Source organism: Salarias fasciatus, chromosome 5 (genome assembly GCF_902148845.1).
Source record: "Salarias fasciatus chromosome 5, fSalaFa1.1, whole genome shotgun sequence".
In the NCBI taxonomy this organism is placed as follows: domain Eukaryota; kingdom Metazoa; phylum Chordata; class Actinopteri; order Blenniiformes; family Blenniidae; genus Salarias; species Salarias fasciatus.
The window spans coordinates 5,256,219-5,268,619 of record NC_043749.1 but is presented as its reverse complement, the minus strand read 5'-3'; the positions used below and the strand labels follow the sequence as shown (position 1 = coordinate 5,268,619).

The 12,401-nt window shown below is 44.9% G+C and overlaps 1 protein-coding gene across 1 annotated transcript in view; it reads right to left on the bottom strand.

Annotated features, from left to right (window-relative positions):
• Positions 1–12,401, bottom strand: part of LOC115387979 (monocarboxylate transporter 2-like) — a 48,897-nt gene that overhangs the window by 26,606 nt on the left and 9,890 nt on the right. Inside the window, exons 5-6 of the mRNA XM_030090887.1 lie at positions 11,829–12,040; positions 4,381–4,433 (exon numbers count right to left, since the gene is read on the bottom strand). Coding sequence (XP_029946747.1) covers positions 4,381–4,433; positions 11,829–12,040 — 265 coding nt within the window. The remainder of the gene's footprint in view (positions 1–4,380; positions 4,434–11,828; positions 12,041–12,401) is intronic.

Here is a 12,401-nt window from a genome sequence, read left to right as displayed (position 1 = left end):
CCGCACACTGTCAGCTATCAGAGAGCATTTTCCATGTGTGTGTGTTTCTGTCTCACAGTCGTCCTCTGACTCGGCTCGCCGTGCGCTGGCGTCGCCATTCACAGGCCTGGCATGTGTTAATGAGCCTGGCGCCCTGCGGCCCAAGTAAAGCGATACGTCCAACTGGCGGCGCGGCGCACGTATACAGTCAGGACTGAACGCACGCCACTCGCTCCTCCCGGCCAAAGTGACCCGGCAATACGCTGGCCGAGCACCTCAGAAACATCTCGGCGAGCTGGAAACGAGAGGAGCGAACCCTCTGCTGGACGCCGCCGCCGCGCGGAGCACGACCACCACTTCCTCTTTGTCCTTCTTCCTGCTCCCGCCAGTGTTTTTGGAGCTGATCCTTGCTCCGCTGATATTTTTGCAGACCCCCACTCATCCTCTCTGTCTTTTTTTTCCCCACTACATCTCTGTTCAAATGTTTATCTCTCCTCTTTCTCCCCCCACTGTCACTCCTTTGCTTTCTGCATCGCACAAAGCACTGAAAAATTCAGTGTTTTTCTGTCCTGCTCTCCTCCCACCAGGCAGCCCTGGCCTGTGTTTGTGTGTGTACATGCCTGTGTATGTGTGTGTGTGTGCTATCTCCGATGCACTCTATGACATATTGAGGTAATAAAAAGCTCCTCCACGGGGACGACTGGAGCCCACTAATTAAACACCTCCTATGCGACCTTATTGCGGGCGCCAGTTGCCATAGAATCCAGCTACATCTTCGGGGCCCTGCGTCAGACTGCATCTCCCATCTCGGAGTTGTAGGGGAGCGAGAGGACTGGAGGGAAGCTGCAAGGTCATTACCTCGAAAAAACCCAATTACCCCACTCCACAAAATGATTTCAGAGAGGAGCTATTGACTTGCAAGAGTTGTTTTCAAGGCTGTATGAAAGCTTTCGGAATGACAATTTCACTGCAGTTTTCTCTTCACAAAAAAAGTCTCTCACTTCTCCGAAACTGTCACGAGTGGAAAACATTATTAGGAAAAGTAACTAGTGAGATTGAACAGATAATAAAACTGATTATTGTTTCATTCTTCAAGCATGGCCGACCGGCCACGAGCTCATTTTCACGCTGATTCTTGTGGAAATGGTAAAACAATATGATGACGGGATGTCTTTAGCACCGCAGCAATCTCAACGCGTTTCACATTCCCCGTTTCGCTCACGCACAAGTGGCGACAGCTGCCAGGTAGAAAGCGCTGCTCACAGGTTTTTAGAAGAGGAGCCCTGAACAGATGGACAGGGCGGAGTGGAGGATCTGACCGCAAGACTACCAGAGCCGAACGTCTTTAAATATGCTATAATCATACTATGATAATGGATTCTAATAGATTTTATTTGAAAAGATTAAAAAAAAGAAATGATTTCATCCGATTAAAGGCTGTGAATTGACTGTAGGAGTTTGTGGACATTTCAATACTTTCAACTCAGTGTCAAACACTGTTTACAAAAAATAGAATATCAGTCTTGTACACCTGTGACAGAGCAACATTCACTACAAACTTGCCTCAAATCCTTTTTTTTTTTTTTTTTTAACTGTTGGAGAAATTCACACATCCACAGCAGCAACATGTGAACGAAACCCATTCAAAGCTCCTGGGATCTCCGGGCTCTGAGGGGATAAAGCCGACCGCCGCACCACCATATGGCTCTCCTGACATCTTATGGTAATGAAAATACCCGGCGGTGAACTTAGTTTTTCACCTGTGGCCACGAGTTCATCTTTGAATGAGATTAGCATTAAAAGAAATTCCTTCAAGGTGTTTTTCTTGACAGGAATGAAACAAAAGTACAGACTGAATGTACAAACGGACTGAAAATAATGCAGATGTAGAGCTTCAGGTACACAGATGGTCCCAGGTAGGAGCAGAAATAAACAAACAAACGAAAAACTTAATGAAATGAAATTCTGCACAAAACTCAACAAGAGTTTCTGATCTGCACAAACAGAAAAACGAGCAAATCAGAGCCCCGGGCAACGGAAATATGTCCACAAGCATGTTTGTGTGTTTTAGTTAGCTGAGGACAAATTCCAGAGCCTCGTTTGCCCTTCAGTGTCTAATCTCAGTGTCTTCGATCATTACACCTGATTTCCCAGGTTGTAAAAAGTAAATCTGTTTTTGTTTCAAACTCAGATTTGTTTTTCTTTTGCCACCAGCGTCCTCGTCAGAGCCCTCCAGCGCTCAGGTCGTCTGCCTGTGCGAGATTCAGCGGGTGTGTTTCACGCTCAAGCTTCATATGTTGAGCTCTGCCCATGAATACAGGACGCGAAACTACATCTGGCACAGGCGACGCCACTTAGACATGAGAAAAATTAACAGAAATTACCAAAAAAAAGAAATAGACTTTTGCTTAAATTAGTCGCAGGAAGACAGGTAAAGTGGATTTGTTGTTCTTATGCGTTTCTAGAAACGCCAATGTGGGAGTCAGAGTGAATGTCTACCAGCCTGCAGTTAGAAAATTAATGTAAAACCAGCACTGAGTCACACGTATCCGTGTGTGTGTTGGCTTGTGTGTGTGTGTGTGTGTGTGTGTGTCGGGGTCGGGCCTGTTAAATGAAGGTGTCCTCCGACCGGGCCCTTTGCGGGGCCGGGGTCAGCGCAACAGACGACTCAGCACCTGTCAGCGGACGAAGCCCCATCATCACTCAGCGCCTCCATATGCTGCCCATTAAAATCAGACATGTGGGCACGCGGCCGGCAGGGTCCAGACGCCAGGCCACCCGCTCCACATCTGTTGACCGAGTCTGAAACGCACGCCGCGCGGAGGCGGGGGAGGCTAAAGGACAGGCAACGCGGGAGAGCAAGACGAGAGTTCTGTCTGCACGGTGAAAACTTGGTTTGACTCCAGGCAAGGGGACAACCTGCGACAACTGCGTCCAGGTTTAAACCACCATCAGAACAGGTTTAAAGGGATACTTCAACATTTTGGCAAATTGGCCCATTTAGCGGAATTCCTTAGTCATTTCGAACAGCATACTTAACGTTTTTTGTGAAGGCGAGCTGTTGTTTATTCAGAGGTGAGTCGGGGAAGGTTTTCGGGATGAACACAATGGAAGTGGGTGGTATTTTTGCTTCCTCTCGTCAAACTCATCAAATACACAATCCAACAACCCCAAAACAGTTTGGTGGACACGTTATAATCCGCACATTCACTACGCTGTGAAATATTAATGCAAAATTACCAGATTGAGTTGTTTATGCGAAGATTGCTAAGACAGAACTACTTACTAAACATGGCGTCTGGGCGTAGTGATTTCAAAAGAAAAAGTAGTTCCCAGTATTTGCTTCAATGTCGTAACGCTACAATATTATTTGTTGGTGTTCCACAGCGTAGTAAATGTGAGGATTATAACGTGTCCACCAAAGTGTTTTGGGGTTGTTGGATTGTGTATTTGATGAGTTTGACGAGGGGAAGCAAAAATACCATCCACTTCTATTATGTCCGCTGCAAAGCCCTCCTCGACTCACCACAGAATAAACAACAGCTCGCCCTTACAAAAAACAGTAAGTATGCTGTTTGAAATGACTAAGGAATTGCTCTAAATGGGCCAATTTGCCAAAATGTTGAAGTATCCCTTTAAGGTTTTGTGAGTCTTTCTTAAAGAACGTGTAAATAATGACACAGTATTGAGACCTGCTGCATCACAACACTGACAACAGCTCATCTTCGGACCGCACCTTTTCTCTGAATATTGTTCCAAAATCAAACAACGTTGTCAAGTGATATGATAGTAAGACTCATTATATTTAAATCCTTCACTCTATTGGAGCAGATGTAGACTCCATTAATGCAGCCTTTAATGAGTTTAATGAGAAACGTTGTACGTAAAAAGTACACTACTTTTCAAGCAAAAGCTGCTAGTTATCTGGAAAAGCAACATGTGCTATTTGCAACCGTCCCTCTTGACTGGGATGTATTAATAGTTTGTTGACGTGAAACAGCAGCTGAGCTGTGAGAGTCGGTCTGACTCACTTAGTTTCAAAGTCAAATGATGAACACGCGCGTTATTTCAGTCTTCGACCTAACTTGTCACAACTAAAATACAATATTTTCAACTGAAACTGCGCCTTTGCACACACTCCTGCAGAGAGGGGGACATTTTCTGGCTGCCACTAACTAAACATAACACCCTAATAAAAAAATTGAAAAAATTAAAACCTGCTGGCAGCCTCTTCTGCCCAAGTAGTCGTTATTGTCTCTAGAAATTTCCTGAGCAAATAAACAAAAGCCAGGGTTTCTTTTCCCCTGTAATTTCATTAGACCGACCATTAAACGGCTTTGTTGGAGGCAGAAACAGGAACAAGCGGCTGTGAGTTCTGAAGCAGTTTAACCTGAATGAGACCTTTCCTGGAGGATGGCCAGCAGCAGGAGCTGCTCTGAGAGTGGAGGTGCAGCCTGGGAGAGAAAGAAACGGGATTAAATGAAGGAGCTGGTGTTTGAAAGTGGAGGAGAAATTCACTCTGTCTTGATGTCGTCTGTATGTGTGTATTTCGGCCGGTTTGTGTGCCTGCAAGTGCGATTGCAAATGCATGCCTACGAAGGCTTAAACGGTGTGTGTGTGTGTGTGTGTGTGTGTGTGTGTGTGTGTGTGTGTGTGTGTGTGTGTGTGTGTGTGTGTGTGTGTGTGTGTGTGTGTGTGTGCAGGTTAACGCAGGAGACTGTGAGAGTGCTTGAGCGGCGGTGTAGAAGAAATGCAGAGGGCATTCTCTTCAAACGGAGGGTATTCAAAGAGCAGCGGCTTTCAAAGAAGACAGCACTGAGGGCAGCCGAGTTTGAACTGTGTTTGTGCAAAGTCGTCTGCCTTTAAAAAAAAAATGAAAGGGAGTTAAAAAAAAAAAAAAAAAAGAAGAAATTCCTGAAGTACATCACTGAGATTTCTTAGAGGAGCAGGAGAGAATATTAGGAGCTGTGAGGAGAAATTGGGCAGGAGGGGCAGACAGACAGGGAGATGGGGGGGGGGGGGGGGGGGGGGGGGGGGGGGGGGGACAGATGAAGAGTACAGAGATGAATAAAAAGAAGAGGAGGGAAAGAGAGGACAGATCCCAAACTGTAACAGCTCAAGTGTTGTTTCAGCTCAAACCATTCAGAAATGTCATTTGACTTTAATTTACGACTGTAAATGACGTACGTGTGTGTGTGTGTGTGTGTGTGTGTGTGTGTGTAACACAGGAAAGCTAATGTTTTCAAGTGAAAATGGAAAACTTTTGTCCATTTCCATGACAAAACGCAGCTTTTTCTCTGTGGAAATGAAAGGAAACAAGCTTTTTCTGAAAAGTCGCTGCCACATACGGTTTTGTTAAAAAAAACAACCAGCAGCACCCACTAGTGGCCACGTGAAGGGACCTCCTCTTAGAAAGGTTGTTGGGGAAATGGGAAACTTTTCAGAAATGGACTCATAAAAACGCGGCGCTTTGGTTTAAAACATTACATGTAAAGGGGACCTAAAGCCCAGTGAAACTACTGAAACTGAAATATAAGGTTAATCAGTATAGTTCTAAAATAAGTGAAATGAGAAATTACTTTACAATAACTCTAGAGTTCATCATTTTATTGAAATTCACATTTCCACATGTTTTTGGGAGCTCTAAATGACTCTTTCCTGAAGTTACACTGCTATGTTTTAGAGTGTAAAATGCTCTTCTTCTTACTTTTGTCCCCTTCCTTCCGGAAAGGATGAGAGAAAAAGAACAGAAACCCAGTTTCCCTGCGTTCCTCGGGGAGCGGCGAGGCCAGCGGCGCCTCATATCGCTGCTCCGGCCTGACCTCCCCGCCGCAGGAGTGACGGCTCATGAATTAGCATGTCAGTGGCCCGGCTGCCCCGTCATGCCGGCTCCCTCACACACACATAATAAACACACTCCATCACCCTCCCGGCCCGGCTGCACCACCCAAAGAGAGCATATTAATTATAGATGTACGTTAAATTACTTTCATTACCGCCTCTGCTCGGCGGACAGGACAAAGACAGGGATGATGGATGGAAAAAAGGCTTCGCTACATCTCCCCGAGTTGCAAACGCCCCTTGTTTTACTTCCTCTAACCTTTTTTTGTTTTTTCGTTCATTCTTTCACACCAGTTCTTCCACATTGTGTCTCTGCGTTTCGCTGTTTTCCCCCTTAAGGAATCCTGACAGCGAGCGTCCGGCTAACGTGATAAATGCTACGTGTCCAAACCCGCCGCGTAGTCAGCCAAGCGTGAATAAACAAACACAAAAGAAAATTTTTTAGAGATAAACCAAACATTTCATTCAAGATGGACGTTTATTTCCTCTGCCTTTTTAATTTAAAATAATATGAAGCATTTTTCCACTGATCAAATGAAAGATACATTCAAACTGTTTCCTTCCATGGTTTTTAGTCTTAGGAAATTCAGATTTTATACATTTTACCACTTTATGGTCTGTTTTGGCAATGCACACTGAACATAGTACATTCAATTGAGTGAATTTAATGAATTTTTTTTTAAAGGTAGATTTCACCTTATCTTTCCCATTTGTTGTTCCATAAAATGCAACTTTTTTCACCTGAAAGTTAGTCTCGAGCTGTATGGATAGAAAAATCAGTTCTACAACCAAACTATGTCAATTTATACCGAAAGACAACCATCAGTGTTATTAAAGCAGAACTATGCAAGATTTACTTTAGCGCTCCCCCTACTTGTCTCCTGTGAAAGCTCACTGTCGTAAACATTCTCCGCATCAACCCCCCGCCCCCACCACCACCCCCGCGTGCAGAGAGCGTCCCACTCCCGTTTCGTTTCCTTTCTTTCTGCTCGTCAGACAAAGTTTTTTTTCTGTCTTCTTGATTCTGCCATCCATGAGCACCTAAGGGTGGCGTTGCTAACGCTAGCGAGGGTTTCATGTTTGTTTTGTGCGCTTTTATACATGTACTCCCGTATGAGTGCCGTAAAGCAGGGCTTTTCTCGCGAGATGTAGTCGGGTCGGCTACTCTGAAAGTTGCAAGGGCTGTTTTCAGGACACAGACCCCGGGGGGAGTGGAGGGACCGGTGAATCACCGTGACATATCTTTGTTTACCCCCACAGGGATTCTGAAAAAAACATTTATTGAGGTAAAAAAGTTGCAAAGTTCTGCTTTAAATTAACTCAAAAATCTCCAAAACCCCAAAACATCTAGACTTCAATCTTTATTTTTATCTGCTGATATGTTCTGAGGACTTTTATGAGACATGAAAACAAAACTTCCAGCTTTGAACTCTTCAAATAATTCATCCTAAATGTCAGTGTGTGGTCAGATTAGACACAACACGACTCTCACATCTAGATATCAGACCACAGGTAGCAAAGTACTGCAGGATTCTGTCCAGAACAACAACTTAAATATCAGTAGTGGCTTGAACAACTGTAACCTGTACATCTTCCTGCTATCACACCCCCTTTCTCTTTATGGATCCTCTCATCTCAGACTGTGCTTCACTTACGGCTTTCTGCATGAGAATCAAGTCTGTCAGAGGACTGAAGAGACAGCTGACTTTCTGAGAAACATAGATCCGTGCTGACGATTGTCTGGTGAACAGTACACTGACTTAACCTCACAGAGTGTTTTGATTTTTGTTTTAACCACTTCCACAGTCTCTTAAAGTTTTCACACACACATCAATGTGTGTGCATCAATTACTCCTCCATTCGATCAAGAGAGTAACTCGGGATTCAATCAAGGGTCAAAAGGAAGAAGTTCCACTGAACGTTTCGACGTTGAAGACTATTCCAAAACCTTCTCCTCATGACGTGGTAACTTATGATTTTTTTTGCTGCAGTAGTATTAGTAAGTGTCCCATTAAACCAACATTTAAAGTGACTGTGAAGCTGTGGACCCGGTGAGAGCTTTGAATCTCAATGTTCCTTATATTTAGGGCTTCGTCGTACAAATCCAAACAACTCCCAACATCCTCGAGGGCAGGCATGACATTTCATGATAAAGCCTGTTTATAAGCCCATTTTGATGAAGTTTTCCTCTGATGTTAATAACAACACTGATAACAATCATGACACCTGACATGAATACGCTGTAATGAAGAAGTGCTTAATGTGGGAACGGCACATCTCCTGTGTTATCCGCCGTTATCCCCTCAGAGCACTCCCCGAGCAAATAACAAACCAGCACATCTCTTTGTCAAACCTAAAGGCCACTGTTGGCTCCTCAGTGTGTGTGTGTGCGCTTGTTCTTGCTTCACTGTGTTCTGTAAGTTTGATCTGACTCCGGCGAGGGAAGCATTACATCGCTCGCCTCTGCTTGCTCAACACCCTGAGTCCATCTAATCTCTGCTGCTCCGAAACATCCCATTCAATTTCTTGTGTTGATAGATGCCACTGCTCTTTGAGCCCTCCGGGAGCACATCCTCTCCCGGCTGCTCGTCTCCGCCGCCCCGCTTGCGCAAGACCACTCCAGACTCATCGGGTCAGCCCCCGTGTATTGTAAACAACTGGGATCCGATTCGCACCGAGCCAAAGGTCAGGAGAAGGGCTGGTAATCAACATCCACGCGGCGGCGCGGCTCCCCGCGCTCGCTCCCGTCGACGCAGAGCGCAGCCAGGCGCTTTTATGAAGAGCGATGCCCAATTACTGCCTCGCACTCCCACGCCGGACACTTAATCAGGCAAGAGTGACGGATGACGGAGAGCTGTCTCCTGGACTCGGTACATGACGCTCTCTGATTGTGTCTTCATTAAGAGATGAGTAGGAAACAGGAAGTCCTTCACCGCTGCTCTTCCTGTCCGCACACCCAGCCCCCTCAGAGGGTTTTAACACCTGCCATGAAGGTTTATCTAATCGTATCCAGTTGGAGATACTCGCGGTGCTAACCGACGATCATTCTTGCAGGACTTTAACCCGAGGCGGGAGTCTGCAGCCTGACACTTCAGAATAAAAAACAAACGTTCTGATTTTCTTGTCTTGCTCAGTATTTTTCCACCCAGCCTCTGCTTTGTCACCCAACCACCTCTAAGATCCTCTGGAGACGCACACGTACATTTTATTTTTTTCATTTCACCACTGAGCTGGGAGGACATCAGTGCCGAAGCTTCGCCGGAACAAACATTGTGGGAAGGGCGGCCGGGAGGAGAGGGCCGGCGGGCCAGAGGCGAGCGGGAGGTGAGGGGGAATATAATAATGACAAACAGATTCCTGGCCGCAGCGCGCACAGCCCTCTCTCTGGGGTACCTTTCCACCTTGTCACGTCCGAAGAACCTTGCGTAACACTCAAAGACAGGAGAAAGCAGCAGAGATGTGTGTGTGTGTGCGTTTCTAATTTATTGGCCCACTGATCTGCTGGTGTGTGTGTGCAGCTCGGAGCGCCGGCCTGGAACATCCGGGCCGTGCTTCATTAGGTGCTCACGCCCTTAAGCTGCTGACATTTCCAAACTTGTTCCCCAGTCTTCTAATTGTCATGAAAAATTGGACACGGCTCCAACATGGAGAAGCCGCACGCAGGAATCTGATTTGATGGCATTTCTCGTGCGTCCAAGCGTGTTTTACCTCGCCGGATGAATGAGGAATGCAGATAAATGCTCTCAGTGGTGTGGGGGAACTGCAAGAGCGACATAAAGGTACAACAAAACGCCGAGAGAATATCACATCTGGATTTTATTCGGACTGAAAAGTACACATTTATGTTTTACTGTGTAACACATCAGAACAAAACTTCACAATTATCTGGAAAACAAGAGTCCAAAAAGCTGCCGTCGCCTTCAAATAGAGACTTCAACATCAATGATAAAGTGTCAAACACACTCGCAATCCACGAAAAGAAATAACATATGGTCAATATATAATCATGACATCAAAATAAAAACAACAGGAAAACAAATCCAAAACGATGTGAACGTCAACTCTAACATTGTCACGTTAACTGATATCGTAATTCGACAGTGTAACAAATTCAACCAAAATCTAATAACCGAATAAAGAATCTCACTGCAGTGTCACCAAAACCCCAAAAAATCTAAAGTAAATAACGTTCATTCAAGTTAAGATCGATCAAACACCAGTGTCACTCTTTAAATAACAGGACTTTCTGCTGATTGTACATTATAGTAGTCACTGTGTGCAGCTCCAGCTCAAAAGACGAGAATACAGCAGAAGCTAAATCTAATTCAAAATACATTAAAAAATTCATTACATTAGTTTATTTTTGGCTCAAAACTCTTTATATTACAAGTATAAAATAATCAACTTTTCAGTGATATTTAATGCTTTGAGAGAGATCTCCTTAAAACCGTTGAGCTGTCAGGCAGATACAGTATTTCACTAAATGTAAACATCACTGGTGCAGTATATTTGTCATGGCGGCTCCCTGAGGTGCTCACAGCTGGCATCTGGCATCGATGTGTGTTCACAGAAACCACTTCCTATTAGCTTTAACAGAAATCCAGAAATGACCGTCAATCTACTGAAGATTAGGAAGTAGGAAAGGAAGCTGCTGATTGTAGTTTAATAGATTTGAATTGAACAAACCAATTAATAAAACAGACTTAATTTAGTTCATACCTCTTGCTCTAGTAAAACACAGTATTAAACTTACAGACCAGTCACACTGAGGGGGTAAATATAAAGAAAGCAAACACCAAACAAAGTTCTACTCAAAGATAATTAATCAAACCTTTCAAACTTGTGAGAAGCTCCCTGGGAAAACATGTAAACTCCACATCAGCCAACATGTCTGAACCAGGAAGCTCTTCTCGTAAACTGATGTCAAAATGTCAGAATAAAGTTACCAGATGTAGGACACAGGCTCTTGAAATGTTAGAAATACTCAATAATCGGAATCAACTTCATTCTAGCACTGTTTTCACAGTTTATTCTGTAAACAAGAAACATTATGCGTGCCTTTCTATTTTAATCAAACACCTTCAGCAAGTCAACATTCTGGTTTGTCATTTATCACTCGTACCTGTAAACTTGCTTCAGCTCCAGCTGAAGAGTTACAAACTCAAACCGAACCACTGCAGATGCTCGTCTTGCTTGATGGTCCTCTTTACACGTTTCAAGTGAAAACACATCGCTTTTACGCTGTGGTTTCAGAAAGTTTCACATTGGTTGTTTACATGGGAATGGCTGACATGCTGAAGACGATGTAGTTTTCAGGTGGGGCCAGCAGTAGGCGCTGTTAGTATTTGTAATGAAACACGTGAGGAGATCAATATGCTATAAACATTGACAATGGTGAGAACACAGATGTTCACACACAGAGACAGACCTTTTGTAAAAACTGGCATTTGCAGTGTACACTCCGAACACGCGTAAACAGACACCCAAACCGCTACGAAAGCTTTGTTTTCACTTGAAAACCTCGTCGTACTGCTCCACTGGGCCTGAACTGAGAAAACGTGCAACAAATTGAAGACACCAACAACGCTTAAAAACAACTTTTGCTCAGAATCACACTGAATTGGTAATTTGCGTAAATCAAAAATTTGCGTGTCACCAGGAACACATCCTGGTGACACGCGTCTAGATTTCACTCAACACTCTCACAATATAATAGCTCCTCCAATAACCGAAAGACTGTTGCCACGATACAGTTGAGAGAAACTGACCAGATAAATGCGTATCGCTCCCCAGTCCAGACATCAAGCAAAAGGCTCATTTTATGCACTGGAAACTACAATGAGGCTGAAACTTCAATTAGAACAAAATGTATAGCTGAGCTACATTAGTATGCACACGTATGAAGAAGTTAACAGAAGCACTTTCTGTTCTGCTCACGGCTCTTGATGCATCGTGTCGGCCTGTTCCTCCTCCTCCTCCTCCTCCTCCTCCTCTTCCTCTTCCTTCGCCTCAGCCTCCGGTCGCTCCGCCTCGGCCTCGCGGATGCTCACCTGCTCCTGACTGTGGATGCTTATCTGATTCTGCTCCGCCCTCTTCTCTTTATCCAGCATGTGGTAGTTGTAAACGTTCATCACGAAGAGGAAGAGCCCGCCGGTCAGGATCACCGCGCCGCACATGAAGAAAAGGTACTTGTAGTCGCCGAAGGCGTCCACCAGGAACCCTGCGAGGAGGAAGAGCCGGCGGCGTTGTGGTCATGTCACATTCTGTCTGTACATGTACTGAAAGAGCATGTGAAGGCCAGGACTCAGAAAACGGAACACAGCGGAGGTGAAGTGTCTGGACTGAGGGGCTTTACAAGTTTGAAAGTGAAGCGAGAGACTAAACTCACACTTTCTTCTTTGCGCGTGTGTGTGTGTGTGTGCGCGCCAATTTGAGAAGAGCCATTTCGGAAATGACAGAGGGCCATTACACCCTCCCTGGCTCTCCTGCATCTCTGGGAAGGCAATTTGGATGGCTGCTACCAAAACGAATCAGAGGAGAGGAACCTTCTCCGAGCCATAAATATCGCGCGCAAGTCTGCA